This window comes from Vigna unguiculata, chromosome 3 (genome assembly GCF_004118075.2).
Source record: "Vigna unguiculata cultivar IT97K-499-35 chromosome 3, ASM411807v1, whole genome shotgun sequence".
NCBI classification, from domain to species: Eukaryota; Viridiplantae; Streptophyta; class Magnoliopsida; order Fabales; family Fabaceae; genus Vigna; species Vigna unguiculata.
This window is the reverse complement of record NC_040281.1, coordinates 32,553,263-32,577,436: the sequence shown is the minus strand read 5'-3', so window position 1 is coordinate 32,577,436 and position 24,174 is coordinate 32,553,263. Positions and strand designations below refer to the sequence as shown.

The 24,174-nt window shown below is 36.4% G+C and overlaps 2 protein-coding genes across 2 annotated transcripts; one reads left to right on the top strand and one right to left on the bottom strand.

Annotated features, from left to right (window-relative positions):
- Positions 1 to 11,363: 11,363 nt before the first annotated feature.
- LOC114175335 (pEARLI1-like lipid transfer protein 1) lies at positions 11,364 to 15,833 on the bottom strand. The gene is made up of 3 exons (XM_028060115.1): positions 15,597 to 15,833; positions 15,391 to 15,483; positions 11,364 to 11,804 (listed from the first exon to the last, which is right to left on the bottom strand). The coding sequence occupies exons 1-3, from the start codon at positions 15,831 to 15,833 to the stop codon at positions 11,364 to 11,366; spliced, it is 771 nt and encodes a 256-aa protein (XP_027915916.1).
- A 4,655-nt stretch (positions 15,834 to 20,488) lies between these two features.
- LOC114179088 (14-3-3-like protein GF14 iota) lies at positions 20,489 to 23,816 on the top strand. The gene is made up of 7 exons (XM_028065303.1): positions 20,489 to 20,771; positions 20,967 to 21,273; positions 21,748 to 21,835; positions 21,950 to 22,059; positions 22,320 to 22,468; positions 23,151 to 23,197; positions 23,596 to 23,816. The coding sequence occupies exons 1-7, from the start codon at positions 20,699 to 20,701 to the stop codon at positions 23,599 to 23,601; spliced, it is 780 nt and encodes a 259-aa protein (XP_027921104.1). The 5' UTR covers positions 20,489 to 20,698; the 3' UTR covers positions 23,602 to 23,816.
- The last annotated feature ends 358 nt before the right edge of the window (positions 23,817 to 24,174 follow it).

Genomic DNA, 24,174 nt, shown 5'->3' with positions numbered 1-24,174 from the left:
TAAACACAGTAATAGTAAATAGGTCAATTCCACTACTTTTTCTAAATAAGATTCTTCATTGGTTATCTAGAGATTATTGTTAAATTAATTATTGTTGTTGATTTACAAATAAATCAATGTAAAGACTCAATTCATTTGTTGGCATCCTCACTTTTAATCAAAGTACAGTCTCAATTAAAAGTGAGAATTGTTAGATTGTCCATAGTAAATTTAATCAAAGTACAGTCTCAATTAATTTTACTATGTCTAATCATGTCTATTCCTTTGTTTCTTTACCAAATAGAAAACTTAATTAATCAAAGTAAAGTCTTGACTAATTTTAATTAAAGTAATTACCTCTAATCAAATTAAAGTCTCAATTATTGGCAAAAACTTATTTAACCAAATGAAAGTTTCTAAACAAAATCAAAGTAAAGTCTCAATTTAATTTAAAAACCTTTTAACTCATATGATTAGCATGCATGTAGATTTAAAATCATAATTTTCTATTCAATTAAGAAGCAAAGGACATAGATAAACAAAAACCACAACAATAATCAAAATAACAAAACATATAAATTCATCTAACCTCAGAATCCAATTAAGAAATTACAGTGGAATCAACCCTAAAAGCTTAGCCCTCCATGGCTTTGATGGAATACATGATGAAATGAAGGAAAGAAAATAAAAGAAAGAATGAGAGATGTGGTGGAGACGGTATCTGCCAAAACCAGAGAGTTCTAAGTGTTAAAGCTGTAAGTTCAATTGTCAGTTTCTGCTCCCTTAAGTCTCTTTATATAGGCTCCCACTGGACTTTGGGCTTTATCTGTCAGTTGCTAAAATCTTTTATTTTTATTTAATTAATTAGCAACTTAATTCCTGTCCAATTTCGAATTCTGCCCCTCTCATTTAACCATATTTGCAGTTTTGACCAAAGTTGACTGCTGACTTTGACCAGTTGACCAGTTGACCAGTTTGACTGTCCTATCGGATGCTGACACGTGGCGCAGAGTACTCTCTCTCCAGAATTAGGGTTTGCTGCTCCATGTTTCTTCCTTGGCTGCGCGGCTGACGGCGGCTGCTGGCAGTGCAGGCGTGAATGAAGATGGTGGAGTTGTTGCTGCAGCGGTGGCTGACGCGCTCGCGGGAAGAAGAACTCGCGGTGGTGGTGTGGTGGTTCTGCAGTGGTGGCGTGAAGCTGCTGCCATCGTTGTGCGAGATTAAGCTTCACAGTGGCGAGGTGGTGGTTCGTGTGCGCTACGCAGGTTCGCGCGACGGAGCGGCGCGTTGCTGTTCCAGGTTGGTAGTGGCCGGCGTGGCTGAAACGCTGCAGGTGTGTGAAGGAAGAAGATGTGTGGTGGTGTTGTGGTTGATGATGGTTGCGCGCAGGTGAAGATGGAGGCGGCGCGAAGGAGGAAGATGGTTGCGCCGCCGTTGCTGCAGATTGGTGGTGCTGTCGCTGCTGGTGCATCGCCGGCAATGGTGTGATGGTGATGCAGTGGTGGCCGGCGAGGTGAGGAGGTGCGGCGGCGGCTGCCATGGTGGTGGAAGGAGAGAAGAAAATTAGGGTTAGGGTTTCATGAGTGAGATGGAGGAGATGATGACGTGGCAGAATCTGAGTGGTCAATTTGGTGAGTGGAGGATTATGACACGTGGCAGCTTATGGTTGGCTAATTATAAAAGGTGGGGATTGCCACATGGCATGATCTGGTTGAGTGGAGTTTAAGTGGTAGGAGGGGTGCAACTTAGTGAAAACTGGGGGTGCAGAACAGGTTTTTGGTGGTCCACTTTGCAGGAGTGTGCAGATAAAATCTGGGGGTGCATTTAGCTCCTGATTTATTCTTTTTCAGAATTTCTTGATTTTGGACTTATTTTGTAACTTTGAATATTTTAAAATCACACTATTAATTGACCAAAAATAAATTCCAGCTGCATTAACAAACGTTAGAATATCCAATAATATTTTATGCAACTAAAATCAATTTTTACGCAATTTTTACCAAACTTACTCAATAAATCCAATAATAACAAATCCTAATTAAATCAATCTTTAAGCACAGAAAATTCAATTAAATCCCCAAATTTAAATATTAAATGAGGGCAAAAATTTGAACTCATCACCAGCCTTTTCCTCTCCGCTTCCCAGTCTTCTTTCTCCTTTTCTAAAGCCGCCTTCTCCTCCTCCAGCTTATCCACCTTACCCTGCAACTCCCCAACCTCCTTTACATCCCTTCTGTAAAGAGACCCTACACGCCGGCTCAGAACTAAGGCCTTGCTCCCAAACTCTACCATTGTTCTCACAATATGATCCACATCCATATTATCGATCGAGTTAACAACGGTATCCGGGAGGTCGATCGAGATATCCTTCCTAACGAATATCTCCGGCAACTCGATCAACCCGGCTTCAGGCCCTTTCTCCCCACTAGCCGACCCCGCCCCGCTAGCCGTTCCAAGAAGAGCTGCCCTTATCTTCTTCACATCTTTGCCCTTCCCGGGTCGAGGCGGAAGCTCAGCCTTCCTCTTCGTCCCTCCATGTACGTGCACCTCCACCACCGATTCCTGTAGATTGGGAACATCAGCTTTCCCAGCCACCTTGGCCTTAGCGGCCATTTCCTTCCTCAATGATTGAAAGAGCGCCAGATTCTTCTTGCCAGATTGCGCCATATGCCCTGCAATAACATATCACGACTCGGATCAAAACAACTTAGCATTATCAACACAGCTTAAGTAATAAACAGATACCTTCAATATCTATTATCGGATGCACCGAATTATAAACCCTAACTAGGCCCTTAGTGGGCAACTTATCCACAAACTTCAACAAAATCCCCACCACCTCCTTATCACCAGCCGACAACTCCTCCACTCCCATGTCTTTATATTGAGAAGGATTATTGGTCCAGCTAAAGGGAAACTTGGTACTCCCATCCGCATTCAAAAAATGAGATTTACCCCCTTCCTTGACGATGACTTTGAAGTACCCGTCCTTGAAATGCTTGAAAGACTGGGAGAAGGCATCCAGTCTGCTGATGCTAGGGCGACTTATCAAGGATAGCCAAGTAACCGGCCGCCGAGGTCTAGTATCGTAGAAATACAAAAAAGCGTAAGGAGTGGGCTCCAAATATAAAGATTGGCACAGGATGTGGAAAGCCTGCAAATAAGCCCAACTATTCGGATGTAGCTGTGTAGGTGCCACATTCAACGCCCGCAACACGCCCATGGTAAAATCGTCTAGCGGCAATCGTACATGAAGTTGAGAGAAGTGGCACATGTACATGTAGAAGAACTTTTCGGTAGCCCCTTCCTACCCGTGGCATACCGGGTCGATAGCGCTGACCCTCTCCAAAGAAACAATACCCCTACTGACACCCTTGGAGATAACAGGTGTGCAATTCAACCAAGAGTTCAGTAAGCGGGACCACCTGAACAGAGACAACTGATCACGAACATCACCAGCCACCCACCCGTAGCCGCCTTTCGCCGGCCAGTTGCTCTCCTCTAACTCTTCGGGGGGATCCTCCCGAACCTCCCTCACAACCTCCATTGGCATCCCACTGGTACCAGCCATAGAACTCCTACCCTCGTCACCAAGCAACCTATCTTTACTCCTCTCCGACTCAGTACTCTCGCTACTACTAAACGTAGACATGCTATCACTACTAGACATACCTGGTTTTGTTTTTTACGAGAAGATGTCGGTTGAAAGTGGGAACTAGTCGGACAGTATTACGTGCACAAGATCTCTGGATTCAGAATTCTCACAAATGAAACAAGTAACCTCCCATCTGTTTTCAAATCCATATTTATAGTCCACGATCTCAAACAACGAAAATCTTCCCGCCAAAATGATACACCAGACCAATCGACACCATCATTACGAAGGATATGACACTTCAAAACGACGGCGCCAAAACTTGTTCGATTTGACCAACTGACACCCCTTCACCTACCTTCTAACGGTTACAAATTCTTAGCCTTAACACTGTTCACCACACTTAAAGGCTGGGGGACTGGTGTATTACACCTAGCCGGTTCCGCTAGCATATTAACACATATCACCCATCGGACAAGGCTGCGGGACTAGTGTACCACACCTATCCAAACTAGACCAAACAAGTAAACAATATGCATATCAAGGCAGCCAAGTATCCAGCCTAGTCCGGCTTAGCCTAACCTACACCAACGTAAGCCATCGAGACAAATAGCCGGCCTAGACCGACCACTCCAGCATATCCGCTAAGTTTAGAGCCTAGGCCGACCACTCTAACGAACTCAACATAATGGAGACGTCCACTTCCAATAAACCTCAAGGGCCTGGGTTTGGGTCTTGGCCCACTCACAAGCCCCACCTAGAGCCCAAGTCAAGGCCCAGCCTATGAAATGGTCAAACGTCATTAATGCTCTATAAATACGCGTGGACCCCATCATTTAAAGGGACGCATTCATTAATCACTGATTTGACTTTAGGAGAACTTTGACTTACTTGAGCTTTGGAGATCCTTTTGCAGGTAACCCCTCCTGGGTCAAAGCTAACATGTATCGACTGGGAAGAGGCCAACTGAGGAGATAGCGGACTGCATGGTAAGGTGACGCTTGTGCCTAACTCATCTTATTTGTCCTTCTGCAGGAACACAAAGTAATATAAAAAAAATATTTACTTATTATTAATAACTTTTGTTTCATTTAAACAACTCAACCACTGAGTTTATATTGATATTTGAAAAGTTTTATTAGATCTCTAAGGTATTTTTTATCTTATCATACCCTTAATTATACATTTGTTTTCCTTTGTGCGATTTCTTTCAATAGTCTCTCAAATTGTTTCTAAACATTTGTTAATTTTTTAATATTTTTATTTTTTGTTTATTTTTATTATGTAGAATATTATTTCAATATATTTTATCTAATTATTTTTTATTTTCTAACTCATTATCAATCATACTGTAATTTTTTCACTATAATTGTGTAAATAACTTTTATTTACTGCAATATAAAAATTTAATGTAATTGTCATGAATATTTTTTTATCACCATCCAACATAATTGAAGTTCAAAAGATACAATATCTATGTTAAAATTTTATTATTATGATTATTATTTATTCTTTGTATCATTTTTATCAAGTGATGTATTATAACTTTTATTAGTGTATAAAAAAGAGATTCATTAGAATTTAAAAGATTGAAGTAAACAAACATTTAAAATATTTTTTAATTTGAATATTTGTTTTTCTTTTATATTTTTAAAATAATATTTTTAAATTTTATCAGCTAGGTTTTATTAATGTTTGCAAATTTAATAAATGTTTTGGTTCTCATGAAATTTTATTTGGTATTGTAATCTAAAATGTAAACAATTATAATTTATTTTAAACTTTTATTATGATTATTATTTGTTCTTTATATCATTTTGTTCAAATGATGTATTATAACTTTTATTAGTGTATAAAAAAGAGATTCATTAGAATGTAAAAGATTGGAGTAAACAAATATTTAAAATATATTTTAATTTGAATATTTTTTTCATTTTATATTTTTTTTAAAATATTTTTAAATTTTATCTACCATGTTTCATTAATATTTGCAAATTTAATAAATGTTTTGGTTTTCTTGAAATTTTATTTGGTATTATAATCTAAAATATAAATAATTTTAATTTATTTTAAAGTATTTGATATCGAATAAACAAACAATCATTCTTCTAATGTTGAATATTTGAAAATATTATGTTTCCTTTACCATAATTTTTTATTATTTTATAAAAACTAATTAAAATTAATATTGAAATAGTAAGTAAACGGGTATGGGTATGAGTACGAGATTATACCCGTTACCCGGTGGGGATGGGGATGGCACAAAAGTTTTATACCCGTTGAGTTTGGGTATGGGGATGAATTTTTTCTATGGGGATGGGTATAGGATAGTGAAACCCGTCCCCGCCCCGCCCCGTTTCCATCCCTAGCGCTATGCGCCTGGCCGTACGCCTCCCCGCTACGCCAGGCGGTATGGAAGCGGCAGCGCCTGGCGGTATGTGTCCCCCGCCAAGCGATTTTGATGCTGCAGTCTTGAGTTGTTGGATTCTACATGCGTATTCTACAAGACTTTTGGTGATGCTTCAAATTTGGGATTGCTGGTGTTCCTTGAGTTGAGCTCGGAACATATCCCTTGAGTTGACCTCGGGATAGGGGTTAAACACGTAGCATTCCTCAAGTTGAGCTCGGAATGGCATCCCTCGAGTTGAGCTCGGAATGGCGGATGAACACGAGGAACCCTTGAGTTGAGCTCAGGTTGACGAGTGTTGCTGGTGTGAGTGTGCTGGTTGTGGCCAGTACGGATGGGTCCAGATAGACTGCCCTCCTTAGTAAACAGCTGACGAGTTTGGTAGTCTTGGGACGTTACGAACTATATTCGTAATTGGGAACTCCACCTGGCGTTACGGTGTGTGATCCGTAGCAATGGTTCCCACACGTGTTCTGTCGGTTGTGGCCGATAGGTATAGCAGCAAGTCACCTTGGGGTAATCACTAAAAGAGGTAGAACACGGATGACCTGGTGATGGCCAGGTGATATGGAATCAAAGGAGGGATTTTATTTGGTGTGTTTGCATGAAATATATAAGTGACTTATATATGTATATGAATATAATTGTATGTTGATTCTGTTAAGCTCACCCTATCTGCTTGTGTTTGGCGATGATCGTGTGCGCAGTACACGTGAGCAGATGATATTGATGCAGGTGTGGTTGGTGATGTTTATCCACGGAGTGGGGATAGCATGGGGATTTTTTTATATATTTTCATGTTTTATGTTTTTGGCATAAGTTGTAAACTCTTATGGGATATAATTGAATTATTCCACTTTTGTAATTATGGATTTTGGTTTTAACATTGGAATTTATAAAAGTTTAAATTTCCCGCATTCTGGGAAATGACGTATTATTAAATGAAACTGTTTATTATTTCTTTTTTTATTATTAAAATCCATAATATCTTGATAGGATGTTACAGTACCCATTCACCAGTACCACCGAATCAGTTTCATTCAAGCCTTGCCTTATGCCTCAGTCTTGCTAGTTCCTGCTTAGATTGGAAACACTATTATATGAACATTATTCTATACTTTTACCACAACTTACTAATTAATCTCCATTCCCATCTCGCTAGGTTTATTGCCTCACATCCTAATACCACTTCCATAGATCTCCTCTATATTTTTCCAGTAATTCAACTGACCCCAACTTCCCAATGCACCAAACAATTTACAGGTCACTCACTCTGAGATGGCGCCTGGCGGCTCATTCACTACCGCCAGTCAGTGCATTATGTTCTAGAAAATCCCGAAATTTCCAACCCTGCACAGCCCCTCTTAACATCTCCGCAATGCACTTCTATGCCTATTTTCGTCCTTCAGCTCGTGAGTATAGTAACAGGCTTACCAATAATAAACTTTATTTAGATCCAACACCATTCTCGTACAACACACAATAGTTACACCCAATCTTTCCAACCTTAACACCTATTTACACTGTTTCATTCAAATTAATCAACAATTACATGAAATTCATAGACATTTCAACATTAAACCATCTTTCAATAACAAAACACTGGTTTTGCCCCTATCAGAATCAACCCAAAACCTAGAAAGCCCCAAAATTGAGCCAATATGGCTCGCGACGCCTGGCGATTATTCATCACCGCCAGGCAGTTCAAATAAAAATCCAGAAACTGGTGCATCAATCACGCGTCGCCTAGCGGTCGGGAGTTTACCGCCAGGCGGTTCCTATTCAGGAACCCAAGTTTAGGCCACAGCGTATGCGTCGCTTGACGGCTATGTATAGCCCGCTAGACGGTTTCTGGAAAGAAAAAATTTCCAGAAAGCAGAAAAATTCGAACAAGAACGAGGAACATTCATGCATTTCACATTATATATCATGCAATTTAGACTTAAAGTAAAATAGAACGTATAAAACTCCCCTTACCTGGATCTCCAACGCTTGAATCCACAACCATGCCAATACCAAATTAATACTCAACCATTCAACGAATTCATATTTCATGCTGACTAATATAATTCAATGATTATATTATCCCTCAACATGATCAATCATATATTAAAAATAATAACAAATAAATAACACACAATTAGCATGCATAGGACTTGAACCCAAGTCCTCTCACACAAATCAAGTACTCTCAACCATTTGATCCAATACTATTCCACGTCATACAAGTCAGAATTTAATGTCATAAAGGTATCCAATACCCGCATTTATTAATTAATTATTTAATTAATTAATTTTCACGGGTCTTACATTCCCCCCCTTAAAAGTTTTTGTCCTTGAAAAAGAGAACTTACCACGGAAAAGGTGAGAATAAGATTTCCTCATGAGATCCTCCATCTTCCACGTCATCTCTTGGGTTGCCTCGTCTAAGAGAACCTTCACAGTTCAGATCTCCTTCCCTCTGAGTTGCTTAACTTGAGAATCCAAGATTCTCACTGGTCCAACTCCAATCGTCAGATCTTCACGTACCTGAACATCGTCTTCCTCCAGCACATGAGTAGGATCTGCAATGTATTTCCTCAGCTGCAATACGTGGAAGATAATATTAGATTCGCCAAATGAGGTGGCAAAGCAATCTCGTATGCTGCAGGTCCAATCCTCCTCGTGATTTGGTACAAACTGATGAATCAAGGAGTCAACTTCCTCAACTTGAGTGCTCCCCCAATACCTGTTGTAGGCGTAGGCGTAATCCTGAGAAACATGTGGTCACCTACCTCAAACTCAAGCGACCTCCTCCTCTTATTTGCGTAGGATTTGTAAGACCCGGAAAATTAAATAAATAAATAAATATTTATTTAATAAATGCGAGGGCGGAAATACCTAAGTTAATTAATGTGGGGAAAGAAAACAAGGAATAGTACTAGCTCAAGTGGTTGAGAGTACTTGGCTATTATGAGCAGACTTGGGTTTAAGTCCTATGGTTGCTATTAGTGTGTGAATTTAATTATTTAATTATTTTAATAATATGCGGGACCATTGGTAGTGATAATATAATCCTAGAAGTATAGGAATTATCATGAGATATGAATTGGTTGAATGGTTGTGTATTGTACTTGGTAATTGAGAAGTTGTGGGTTTGAATCTTGGCTAGAATAAAATTATAATATTTTATATTTTTGTCTTGGGGACGAATTTGAGTAGATGAAAAGCTAAGGATAGGTTCTACGAATCTGGATGTAGACAAGGGGATTAATGGGAGTTGATTAGCTATTAAAGACCCAATTAAAGAATTAATTCAGATTTAATTGTTTAATTAAATTAGTATTTTTTTGGGATTTAATTAAAATAGTATTTTTTAAGGTGGGAAGGGTGAATAAAGCAGAAAATTTTTGTGAGGCTGAACATAAGGTACAACAGAACCCTAAAAGATGGAGTGGAGAGAGTGTAGAAAGGTTGGGAGAAGGTCTCAAGAGTGGAGATCAAAGTTGGAGTAAGGAAGATCGCTAGTGGAGTAATTATAGCAGGATTTCCAAGTAGGAGAAGTTGAATTTGCTTTTGGTTGTTGTTTGAAGCTTAACTTGCTTATGTTCTTCTTATGACTACTCTTTTGAAACTTTTCCACGTGTTGCCATGGTGTTGGGTTTTGTTCATGAATTAAACCTTTCTTTTTGTTCCTCACGTTCACTAATAGGGGTTGTTCACCAGTGTATGAATCTTGTTGTTTTTCACCGTTAAATTTAGTGGTCGTGAGTGATACCACGAGTATTCTTATGGTCGTATTATGATCTCACGCTATACAGGTTGTTATGCGTCTGTGGTGTTACGTGGTGTAGTGTTCGTTGTCTCCGTTATCCACCATAGCTTTTCTCTTTCAGTACTTTGTAGAAGATCCTAGGGGTGGCATTTAATTTGCTTCTCTCTTTTTCGCTATTCTGGGGTGCAGCCACCAGGTTGAATGATTTATTCACCTAGCATGGGGTGGGCAAGACGTTCCCAATGTATTTGTTGAACTTTTGGTTCAAGTGCACATGAATTTTATGTGGGGGGGCATGTTGCTGATGCATGGGGTTGGGGTCTTCTAAATCTTTCTCTAAGCTTTGAGTGTGGCAGTTTCAAATTAAGGAAAATGGGTGCATATACACTAGATTTACTTGATTGGGGAAATCGTTGGTGAATACATGGGGTTTCATTTCTCTTTCTAATTCTCCTTGAAGCTTTGTTGGTTGAGTGATTAACTGCAATATCTTCACATCCATTATTTTTATGCGTGTTGTTTGAATACAGTTATGTGTTGTGTAGTTGTGCTGCCACGGTTGTTTTAATGTCTGCATAGTGGCTCTACTTTGATTTTAATGTATCATGCATTGACTTTAGACTGTGGGTAACTTGTTGATGTTTAAATATTATTTTATCTCTTGTGATTTGGGGGAATAGTGGCATCTTTAAGACTATAGATGCAATGTTGTTTACGTTGTTTTTTTTAGATGCATGTTGAGGGGGTTTCAGTGAGTTTTGTGTGCTTGAGATCTATAACATGCATAAAGGCACCAGTGCAGTAAAGGCTTTCTGCCCCGATTATTTTCCACATTTTGCCTCGGGTCTGGAACCGAGGCATATTGGGGCGAGGCCACCTTTTGGCCTCTGTTATCACCCGAAGCCATAGACCCAATTTTATGCCTCGGTTGTTTTGAAACCGGTGCCATATACAAAGCTTTCTGCCTCGGGTCAGTTAGGACCGAGGCCATAGGTGATAAATATTTTTTTTTAATTCAAAGTTTTGCAGGCTTTTGAACACATGGCCACCAATTTTCACCATGCATACTCATGAACTTCTGGAATGCGAGGTGGAGATCTGCAATACATATTTTAACATTCCCGAACAAGAGTTTAGATAAGATAAACCCCAAAACACAAAACAACATACTAAGAAATTCTAGAGGCTCACTTGTGAATAAAAGTATGGGCATTGAACCACAAGAACAGAACTACGAGCAACAGTATCAAAATGTGGCACACCAGAGTAAGAAAGTGATAATCAAGCAACTCAAACAGGTGGCTCCGCCAAGCACGCCAGTAGATATCTTCTTGTTCCTCCACTTTGTAATGAAAAGAAATCGTCTGTTTCTCTTTCTCCAATGTTTCAAAAGAGAAATTTAATGAAAAACTCGATACAAAAGCCCTGCAATTTAAGAAGTAGAACGAATTACTGAAACTAAGAGTGAATGTTTGAACTCATTTGAGACAGAAACAAACCTTGGTGGCTCAAACCAGTGTCGAAACTCCTAGGAGGAGTGGTGGTGTTATTAGACGTGGAAGTGTGCAAAGTGGTTGTGGTCTGGGAAGGCACGAGGGAATAGGTAGCAGGTAGCAACAACAACATGATTAGAAACATTGAAAATTACGTGGGGGTTGTATAGAGCAAACGTTCAGAAGCAAGGAGAGTGAGATGGGAAGGTTGAGGTTGATACCCAAAATGTTTGCTCTAAGGGCGGTGCAGAGACACACCGCAGCCTCAAGATCAACCAGACAATTCAGAAGGGTGCAGCATGGGGTAACTGGTGGTTGACCCAGCAGGGTGGCGTTCACCAACCCGTTTAGCACATTGGCACACATTCCTAGTTTAAGTGCATCACGGGGGCATGTGGTACCAGAACCAGAACCACCAGAGCCACCTGAACCACCAGATCCACCGGAGCCACCTGAACCTCCAGAACCGCCTGAGCCACCGGAACCTCCTGAGCCACCGAAACCACCTGAAGGAGTTGGTTTGACAGGCTTATGCTTTGGCCTAGGGTGTGGGTCGGGGCATGTCCCACCTGCTACCTATCTCCCACTCCCCTCACGCTCGTGCACGTGCGTGTTCGGGTGTTGTTGTTGCTGGTGCTGCGGCGGCGGAGACTCGTCGACGGTGGCCGAAGGGTGTGGTGGCAGTGGGTGCAGCGGAGAGAGAGAGAGAGAGCGCGCGAGAGAGAAAGAGCGTGCGAGAGAGAGAGTGCGCGAGAGAGTGTGTGGAATTGCAAAGGCGCTGGCACGAGGAGGAAGAAGGGTTCGCGAATTTCGAACCCTAAATAAACCCTATGGCTTCGGTTGTTAGAGGAACCGAAGCCATTGACCCCCTTTTGGCACCGGGTCTTCTTGGACCGAGGCGTATACCCCTGACTTCCAGCCACTTTTTGGCTTCGGGTCCTATTGGACCGAGGCCTATACCCCTCTTTGGCACCGGTTTTGAGCGAACCGGGGCCTATACCCCTCTTTGGCTTTGGGTATTTGGAGAACCGAGACCTAAAACTTGGCTCTAATTGCAAAAATGACACCGTGCCATTATATGCTTCGGTTCCTGACTAACCGAAACATATAAGACGAGGTAAAATGGGAATCCTGCACGAGGGGTTCAATTGTTTGGCCAAGCATTTGTTTGTTTTTGTATGGAGTAATTGGTGAGAAAAATTCTTAAAATGTTACATCACTGTAGGGTGAGTTTTAAGGAAACTCATTGTTTCTTTTCTTTCTTTTAACGTGTTTTGTATGCTGCAGCTTTAGAATACATGTAAATATGGTACATGTCTTCATCTAATTATCATATATGTAATGTATTGTTGACCTTTGATGGGATGTAGTATTTAGTGAGGGACCCACGGTTGCATGTAATCCTATTTCTTAGCTTTTGGGTGCAAACGTAAAATTTAACTTCAAATTGGTTCTTTGTTACTAGCATTTAAGACAACCTTGGGCCCACACCTAAATTCACTTCTCTTATTTCTCTCGTCACATGTGTAAATTGATTTGAATGGTGGAAGGCTATGGTCCCACGTACAAGAAAAAAATAGAAAGCTACTAATTTTCCTTCTTTAAGTGGTTAGTGTGCAAATCACGTAGCTTTTATCTTTTAACAAATTATATCTCATTTTAGATGATTGGTAAGACCCACGTGATATTTTGATTTTCTCGCTTTTGGTTAGTTCACGTGTAGGTAGTATTTAGTTTTAAGAAGGAAATTAGCCATGAAGCATGTTATCATTATTATATTATATATTAAAGTTAATCATGTTATCATTGTTATATTATATAATAAAATATTATGTTTTATATTAAGGATACGTATAGATTATTTTTAGAAGATAGCTTTTAAGTTTATTTTATTAAAAGGTACAAATGCTCATATATTATTATTTTTTTATTATTCTCCTTAATATGTCTTTAGAAAAAAAAATGGAATATAATAATAGGTGGTGGCATTGAACCTTTAATCTTTGAAAGATGATATAATGTGTGCATCGGTAACTGAAGTATGATTTTTTGGAATATAGAGTGTGATTGTGATTTATCGTGCTTAAGTATTTTACTTGGACGTGATTTTAATATTATTTGTAGGGTTTTATTCGCTAATTTATTTTTATACATTATTGTTTATGATTAGCTTATCCCTATTTGTTTGTTTTATGTGTTGTTTGTGTTTGTGCGATGATCGTATGACGTGTGTGTTATACGGGAGCAGATGATAATGCAGATGCTTCTGGAGTGGAGTAGATTGTCGAGAGAATGGGGTGAACTCGGGATTTTTATTAATTTTCATTAAGTTATTTAAATTAAATATTAAAGATGTGAAAAAAAAATTCCTTTATTTGTTGTTAAATTTGAAAACTTTGTGACAATCGATGTTTTGAATTACGATATTTAATAAGTTAAATTCTAGGTTTTACATAAGTGCATTTTGTCGATTATTATCCTTTTTTTTTCTTTCCGCATTTTGAGTAAGATGAATAATTAAATACGGCTATTTAATGTTATCATATTTTATTAAATTCTAGGTTTTACATAAGTGTGTTTTGTTGATTATTATCCTTTTTTCGCATTTTGAGTAAGATGAATAATTAAATGCGACTATTTAATGTTATCATATTTTATTAAATACCCAAACTTTAACAATTCCACATAAAAAAATGTGCATGAAACAAGCATTACAATAAAATTGGTATAAACAGCACCAAGCACCTACTCAATAAAGTTAAAATGACTAAAGGAGCCTAAGGAAGAACTCAAAACTGAAATCCTACCTAAAACTCAAAATTTCACTACCTAAAACCTCTAAAACACCCTAAAAGTAGGCTAAAACTAAGTTTATGCTAAAGCATGGGTAGAACTACCACTAAAGTACCTAGACAAGGTTAAAATGACCTAAGAAAACTTAATCCTAAGTCACAAAATATCTCCTAAATGATTTACCAAAAATCACTACCTAAAACCAAGACTAGTCTACAAAATTGACCCTTTTGTGTATGCATGTACTAAGCTAACCTATGGAAGTTTAATCTAACTATGCTAACATGTTTCTAATGGAAAAATATGAATAAAAAACAGCTTACACTGCTAAAACTGACTACAACTCAAAATCTAGTTACCTAAGACCTAAAACTACCACTAAACTATGCTAAAACTCAAAAAAATTTAGAAATTAAGTAAACTAGTGCACATAATTCTTATAGAACTACTTCGACAACTTCCAATTATCAAAAGAAAGGTTGAGAACAGATGAGAACTCAGAATTAACAAGCTAATTCGAATTTGCCTAGTAAAAACCCAAAAAATGAACTAGAAACGGTCAAAATGAGCTAAGACATCCCAAATTAGCAAAGGAAATATGAAGCAATGGAACAAACACCTTCTAATTGGTAAATGAATGATGAAAACTGATGTAAAAGACTGGATGTAAAAGACTGGAATAACATGCTGCACGAAAATTGATGTGTGGAGACCCAAACGTTAACAATTCCATATAAAAAATGTGCATGAAACAAGCATTACAATAAAATTGGTATAAACAGCACCAAGCACCTACTCAACAAAGTTAATGTGTCTACACCAATATACCATAATCAGATTCATGATATATATTCATGGAGGCATCACAATGCAGTATAAGAGTTTAACAAAATTAGCAATCCAATCCCATTACAGGTACAAGCTTATCATTTAGAATTACACTGCTATTATCAAAATAAATGAGGTGGTATAGATTGTTGAAATGAAAATATAATCTTATTGAAACCAAAAACAATTAATGAATCACCAATAACAATTCAGACAATTTCAATTTCGACTAAGCATCAATTAGCAATCAAACCAAAAACAGAACCAATCCAAATGCATATAACAATTCAACCAATCTCAATTTGGACTAAGCATCAATCAGCAATAATTAAACCAAAAACAGAACCAATCGGCAAACACACCTTACAATGGCTCCGATATCTCGCAAACACACCACAAGATCAGTGCTCTGGGACCAAAATCAGTGCTCTGGGACCAACGGACGTGGGAAGACCGAACACAATCCCTTACAAAATAAAGAACCATGTGAGAACAAGTATGAGCGATCAACATTCGGTAAACCACAATGAATTAACCTCACCAAAACGAGGGTGAGGGTCAAACAGTGCAGTGGCCGGTGAGGGTCAAACAGTGCAGTGGCCGGCGAGGGTGGAGAGGTGACGGCACCAGCAATCTAGAACACAATTCCTTACAAATCAAAAACCTATGAGAAAACCTAGCAGCGATAACAATGGCAAGAAGAAGAATGAATTAAACTCAACAAAACGAAGGTAAGGGTTAATGAACGCGGTGGCCGACGAGAATACAGAGCCGCTCTGACGTGGAACCCAGACGATCTTGGAACGTGGAACTCAGACCCACGGTGGCAGCGGAGAGGCGACGGCAGCGTAGAGGCGACAATAGCGGCGAGGTGATGGCAGCGCAATCGCGACGTCGAAATTTAGGGAAAAGGAAAGTGAAATGTGATTTCATAATACCACAAACTTTACCGAAGGATATCATCCGTTGGTAAGTACGCGACATCCGTTGGTAAATAAGTGGCTAATTTCACATAGACATTACTGACGGATTAATCTGTCGGTAACTAAGTTCATAATTCCATACAGGCATTACCGACGAATTAATCCGTCGGTAATGACAATCATGTGTGTCCATCAGTAAATTCGTCGGTAAATGTCAATTACCGACGGGTATATATCCGTCGGTTTACATCCGTCGCTAAATACGATATTTCTTATAGTGCCATATGCATATGAGAAAAGAGACTTATTTATGGTTTGTCTTTTCATTTTATTTTTGTGACAGACTCATAAATGTTAAAATGGAGAGGCTATGAAGGATGATTATAAGTTTTCTTTTTATCTTTATTAATTATATTTGTTATTATTGATAAAAAATAGAAAATATAATAAAAATACTCATTGATATTTTATTAACTTAATTATTTAGTATGTCTAAGAAGAAAATGTTTTAAAACATTATATAAATATATTTGGTGAACATGCTGTGGTCTTTAACATTATTAAAATTTTTCTTCTAATCTAACAAATTATAGAATTTGTTAACCTTATTTGAACAAAATATATATCATTCCATAATTACAATAGAAATATTTTCCCATTTACATTTTTATTTGGTAAAAAAGAATTAAAACAATTGTAATACATAAGAGTGTCTCAAATTCAACATTAGGGTCGAAATCTCTCACACTGTGTCATTATAAGATCATAAAGTTTTATATGTTTCTTAAACCGCTATGTTGTCCTATTTTTCAGTAAGCAATTCTAAAATTATAAATCATTCTTTATTTTACTAGTTATCAAACACTAGTACATATTTAGCTTTCAAGTAACTTCGATAAATTTAATCCTTCATAAAATATTATATTGAAAATTCTCAATTAACTCTTTGTTCTTTAATATAGTGTTTGAGTTTTAATTCTTGTTTTTTTTAGTTTGTGAAATGAATTGCATCATGGTCTAAATGGAGGAGAACCTACTTTGCTGTAGTTTCTAAGTAATTAGTTTGTTTAAATAATGATTCAATACTCTATAAGATTTGCTGACCAAATTATGTTTTGGGTTAATCAATTAATGAACTTTAGTTTGGTTTTATTTTCAAGTGGTAAATAAGGGTTCATTTGGCAACTTAGGAACCAGCCTTTGGTAGACCAAGAGGATGATGCATTGTTGAATGCTCTTGGGTGACTTTTGGTTGGCACAATTACAATTACAATCAACCATTATGTAGCGAGATCATTATTAGCTTAAGTAGATCATTATTAGCCAATTAATGAGTCTTTGGTCTAGGTGGAGTGCATGCAATGGGAAAGAAAACTAAATAAATATACACTATGTGTATAAAACTTGGATGGAGAGTAGGGTAGGGTGAAAAGTAGTAGTGTCCCAATACAAAATCTTGTAATATTTTCATTAGTCCAGGAAGTTTAAAATACCTTGTTTATGTACTAATCATTCTTAGATGCATAGTTTCCATTTGTCTTTTGGTGTTGCAGAAGCGCTTCTTCTTACAATCTTAGCTTTGGAAACTTCTTGTGACATCCCCAAAGGCATTTTGAATAGCACCATAAGAAAAATACAAAGAGTCCCACATCAAGAAAAAGACATGGAGCCTCACATCTTTTTTTACAATATGGAGAAATGGATCATCCTTAAAATTCACATGGTCTAACTATCATACTCCTTGCCTGAATTTTAGCATTGCAACATAAGTTATCACTTTGAACAAAAGTTTTTGTCTCGAAAACACGAAGTGTTTGAAGAACCCATGCTCAATGTTGTTTTTCGTTGATTTTGGATATGTGTATATCTCTTAGGTTAGTTCACTTGATTTCTTATTTATTATCATATAAAGACTACTTACTTTTGTCTAGTATCTTTTTTCTTTGGAAAATGATATTTTGACTACTAAATTTTGATAACTTTCTCTTACAACATGTTTTGTCATCTTCTAATTGGTTTTGAAATATTGAGAATGAGAAAATTGAGAAATGAAAAACCATTTAAAAAATGTCACCTAAGGTTGTAAGAGAAAGTTGTTAAAATTTAGTAGTCAAAAAATCATTTTCCTTTTTTGTTTGGGTTTTTGTATATAAGGGTTAGAACATTCTAAGTGTAACGTCCTAGCCGGAAATTACTTATTTGAATAAATAAAAATAAAAGTAAATTTAACAACCTCATTTATTTATATCCGATTCCCAAAAACGCGGGAAAATCAAATTTAAAAATTCAAAGCGTTATAACAAAATAAGGAAAATGAGTCCCCTCGTTCATATTGTCAACAAAATGTCCAAACTTTTACAATTTATTCCATAGTGCATCATAATAACTAGTAATAAAATCCCCGAGAATATCTCCACTCCGTCTCAAGCATCTACCTGCTCACCTGCATCAACATCTGCTCCCATGTAACAAGTTACATGATCATCGCCACACACACAGATAGGGTGAGCTCATTAAAATAAAATCCACAATATAATAATTAAATACTATATTAACAATGTAAACCCGGGTTAGTACATTTTCCCTTTTTTCTTTTCACAACTTCACTCCCTACACTTGCCTTCAGACTTCCATCAATTCTATACCCTTTAAGTGAGAACTATGGTCGATCTTTGTTGCATGAGTGTCCACTCACCCCTCCGACTACAGGCTCCGACTACAGGCCACTACCTGATAGTCCACACGTGGGAATAACATTGTCACACCATCACACCGTGACACCAAGTGGAGCTCCCCGAAACAAACATAAAGTTTGTAGCTGTTCCAGACTACCAAATCTCTATCAGAATCACTCTAAAGAGGGCAATCACCCGAACCTCGTCGTACGAGCCACCACTTGCACACTCCACTGGACTTCCTAAACCACCAGGCTACAACCTAGAGTGGTCACGTGTTACCCCAATACAAGATACACTCGTAACTGGGCCCCCAGCCAAAGCATCGCATCATGAACCTCCCTTTAAGCGGTGTAGAAAACTCTCCTCGCGCACCAACACTGGACCAAAACCGCCTGGCGCGCATCACACGCCGCTAGACGAAACTTAGCTCCAGACCGCCTGGCGGGCATCACACACCGCCAGGCACCACGCGCCACAGTACACTCACAGTACCGTCATCGCCTGGCGGGCATCACCATGCCGCCAGGCACCCTACACAAAATACACCAACAATGTAGTAGAATATGTTAGACACTCAACAAGTAGATTATTATGCATCCCTACATGTTACTAACATGGATTTCCTTTCACCCCTTTTTGCACTTGCTCTTCTTCTCCTTTATGGTCATACCACCTCGTTAACAAAATACCACATGCTAATTCACACTTCCCATTTTACCATATTTTCTGGAATCTACCTTTTTACATACAGCCAACGTGTTACCTCTTCTTTGAACCCACGACCATATCAATACCAAGTCAATGCTAAACCATCAATCCAATTAATGTTTCATGCTAATAGTCATCATCCAATAAACATACTATTTCACAACATGATCATCATATATTTAAAATAATAATGAATAATAACACAAAATGGCATACTTAGGACTCGAACCTAAGTCCTCTCACACAATAAAGTACTCTCAATCATTTGAACTAGTACTTTTCCACGTCATGAAGATTATCATTTATTGTCATAAAACTTCTCCCACTCACATTAATGAAATAATTAATTATTTAATTATTTAAATTTAGCGAGTCTTACACTAAGTGCTCTACAATTAATATATTCTTTATTATTGATAAAAAAAATAATGTATCGATAAAGGTTAGACATCTTCAACATATTAGTAATGATCTAAGAATTTATTTGAAAAATGATAAAATTACTTATTTTTAACATTAACTTAACTTACTATTTTTTTTAAATTACAAAAGTAAAAAAAGATAGAGACTACAATAAAACCAAAACCTGATAACCAGAAACCTTAAGGAAAAAAAAAGAAAACTAAATTCACAAGATTTGATTAATTAATAAACTAAACTTACTATACTTTTTCAAAGCATAATGTTTTCTTTAGAAAGAACTATTAAAAACTATTCTTTTCATTTTTACTTCATATTTCTTTTTCTATTTTCAAGTTGAATTTAACATTATTTATTATATTTTTTTACTGTGTTTATTTTTACTTGACTTTTGAATACTATATGTCCTTGTGAGTAGAACAATATTTCACGAGCTTTTGAAAAAAAAATGTAAAGTTCTTATTAGCAATACAAACATTTTTATCCTCATTTTTTGTATGTGTATATTGTCTTTTAAGGTGGGCAATAAAAACTAACCAAGAAGAGTATGTGTTTAATTTTTATTTTTTTTTAAAAACTCCTTTACAACCTATATTCATACATTTATGTATGCAAAAATGTAAGAGGATGGTGTATTAATATTTTATTCTTCTCTACTCTACATATGCATAATTTTGTGTTTTATCAGATCTAGCAATTTGAGTAGAATGTGAAAGAAATATATTAATTAAATGCAATAATTGTGAATTTTAAAATGAATAAAATTATATATATATATATATATATATATATATATATATATATATATATATATATATATATATATATATAAAATATTGAAACGATGTTAAACAAGCCCTAGAAGTTAGGGTTTGTGATTGGTTTTGTTCTAAGAATAAGGAAGAGTGAAACTAGAATTACAAAATCGCTCATCCTAGGGCTCAGATTCAGTCTTAACCTCTCCCCGCATTCTTCGTTCTATATATATACACTCCACGGTTCCTTCGCCTTCTTCCTCGCATTCTTCTTCTTCTTATTCTTCATCTTCTTCTTCATCATCTTCTTCTTCTCCACAACCATTCACATTTTCAAACCCTTCTTCCTCTGATTCAACACAACAATGTCCTCGGAGAAGGAGAGAGAGACCCAAGTTTACATCGCGAAGCTCTCTGAGCAAGCTGAGAGATATGAAGGTCATCATCATCACTTTTTCTGTTTTCTTTATGCCACCTTGTTATACGCGTGAATCTCGATTTTTTTTTTCCAACTTTTCACGAACCAGATTAAAAGGATCCAAAACATTTGATTCATTTTGTTTGATTATTGATGAGAGTGTTTGGAATGATTTGTTGGAAATGGTATATATATTAACATGCGAAATTCATCAGAAATGGTTGAATGCATGAAGGCGATTGCAAAGCTTGATCTAGAATTGACCGTGGAAGAGAGGAATCTGCTGTCGGTGGGATATAAAAATGTGATTGGTGCACGAAGAGCTTCTTGGCGCATTATGTCATCGATTGAACAGAAGGAAGAGTCTAAAGGAAACGAGAGCAATGCAAAAATGATAAAGAATTATCGTCAAAAGGTGGAAGAGGAACTCTCCAAAATTTGCAGCGATATTCTGTCAATTATTGACAAGCATCTTGTTCCTTCTTCCACCTCAGGAGAAGCCACCGTTTTCTACTATAAGATGTGAGTCATGTTCACTGTTATTTAATTTCTACTGTTTTTCTTATTAAATATTTACCTTGTTCAAATTCTGATTAGAGAATAACATTAACACTCCATAATACAGCATCTACATTTTTATTTTACTCTAGAAATTAGAACTGATATATTATTAGATCAAGGATACAAAATTAAAAGGTTTTTGTAATTTGGTTAATTTAATTGATAGCATTAAATATATCTTAAGTTTATACATTTTTCACAGTCATCGTTAAGATTAACGAAACACTTATGGATATTTGCTCAGTTTGTGGATTTCTTGTAGATCATGATGATCTCTTCAATCAATTTGTTCATAACTTGTTAATATCATAAATTTTTAGTATCTTTCCTCAAAGAATCTACCTAATATCTTGTAACAAGAAAGAAGATTGTGTGTCATTATATGTCTCTTCTGTGTTGAATTTTCTTGAGCTTAATCAATTCTTTTTGATACAGGAAGGGTGACTATTATCGATATCTAGCTGAGTTCAAGACTGACCAAGAAAGAAAGGAGGCAGCTGAGCAATCACTGAAGGGATATGAGGTTGGTATATATCTAATATCTCTCATTTCAACAATGAACTCCTTCATATACTTCATTGTGTTTATCCATATCTGGTGCTGTTTGTTTGATGATGTTGCAAACTATTATTGTTAGGCTGCTTTAGCTGCAGCAAACACAGATCTTCCATCAACACATCCAATTCGTCTTGGACTTGCACTCAACTTCTCAGTCTTCTATTATGAGATAATGAACTCTCCTGAAAGGTAAAATTTTCTTTCTTTATCTTTGGTTTCAGCTAGTTGCTAAGGATCAGAAAACAAAAACCTAAATTATTTAGTTCTATGTTGCCATTTGGAGCCGTAAGTAATGGGTCTGGTGTGCATTAAAATCCATTGGTTCATGTCATTGAGTTTATGTAACATACATGTTCATAAATTATCACCCTTTTTTCTGAAATCTAGGACTTTGTCACTTTCTACACATCCTACGAGATTTTAGACTTGGTTATTGATAAAACTTACAGGGCCTGCCATTTGGCTAAGCAAGCTTTTGATGAAGCAATTGCTGAGTTAGACACCTTGAGTGAAGAGTCATACAAGGACAGCACCTTGATCATGCAGCTCTTGAGAGACAATCTCACTCTCTGGACCTCCGATTTGCCCGAGGATGGAGGTATCATCATCATATCATCATCATTCAAACTTTATATATAACATTAATGATATAGATTACTAAGTTTTTTATAAGTTTTAATTATCTAGAGTAGAAAAAATGTGGGAAAGTTGTTATTATTATCATTACACTAGTTAAAACCCATTATGAAAAATATTTATTTCCAACTCGTAATTAATAAACCATATGGATTCATAAATTTAAACCCCTTTTCACTAATTATTATAGTAAGTCTTACTTTTGTGGAAATGATTATGTCTTAGACAGATAGAAAGAGATTGATATATATATATATATATATATATATATATATATATATATATATATATATATATATATATAGTGTCACCATAGCACTATCATCCCAACTACTCCCTCTCTTCGAAACTTTGAAGGAGAAGATCACCACATTAGAGTAAAGTGAAAGGAATTAGTTGCTTGCCTTTGAATTTCACCCTTTTTTTCTAGAGCTACTTGTTTGTTATTAGTAAAATCTTACTTCTTTTTCTTCCTTGTATCGTAAAATAAACTGCAATCAGAAATTTTTTTTAATTACTGTGTAATACAAATATTTTTCAGAACTATATACTAATAATTTCTTTCTCGATAATGAAGATTTACAAGAGTAATACTCACACATAAACACATGATCACTCTAAATACTTCATTAACACTCATGCAGGTGATGAAATCAAACCAGAAGAAATCAAACCTGCTGCTGCTCCTGAGGTTTGAGTAAAAAATTGTTTTTTTTTTGCATTATTTCTGTGAGGGTGTTGTATTGTATTGTATCAAGTGGTCGCAATCCGAAGGTAAAAGGAATGATGTAAAATGAGTTCATAGTTTGTCCTGTAATGAAAAAGGGTGTCACCTAGAGTAGGATGGTCAACGTTTTAATCAATGCCTAGTAATTTTCTTTTGGTCAAAAAGCCATCATGATTTTCTAGCTATACAATTAACTCAGTTAAGAAAAGCTTGCATTGGAATGGTAAGTTAGTCAATGCTTCAATTAATATCAGTTAATTTTGATTTTTGGTCAAACAGACATCATGGTTTACTAACTCATCAATTTTGATGCACTATTGGTATTTATAATTTCCTTTGACATTTGTTTGTTTGTTTTACAGCACTGATGATAAGATACGTCTGCGCCTGGAGCATTGAGCATTGCAGTTCATTTGGACCAGAAAATGCAGATTATAGCTACTTCATAGTTATTGTGCTTTCGTTACATACAAACAATGCTAGAAAAGTTCTACTTGCGGCTTTTATTTTTAGTTTACAATTTTTACTTTACATCCCTTATAAACTTCTCAATTGTAGTAATGGATAATTTACCTATTTTACTCAAATACTTTTTGCTTTTTGAGACTTAAATCATGTTTCTCGTAATTTTGCAATTGGGCCATGAAAAACGAAAATGAGTTTATTCCATTTCCATGTTCACTTTCTCGCTGCAGAGGTTTCTCTTCGATCATATTAGAATATCTTTTTATCACGATTGAGCATACATCATTAATGTTATTGTTTTAAACCTCTATTTTTTTATTTAAATTAAAATCGTGATTGATTTTAAGGATTTCAGAAGAATGGATAAATATTTCATTAGATTGACTTTGATAGTTCATTGTTGATAATAAAAATTTGATTTTTAAAAATTAAAATAAATGAGTAATTTAAGATTAATATTACAATAAAACTCTTAA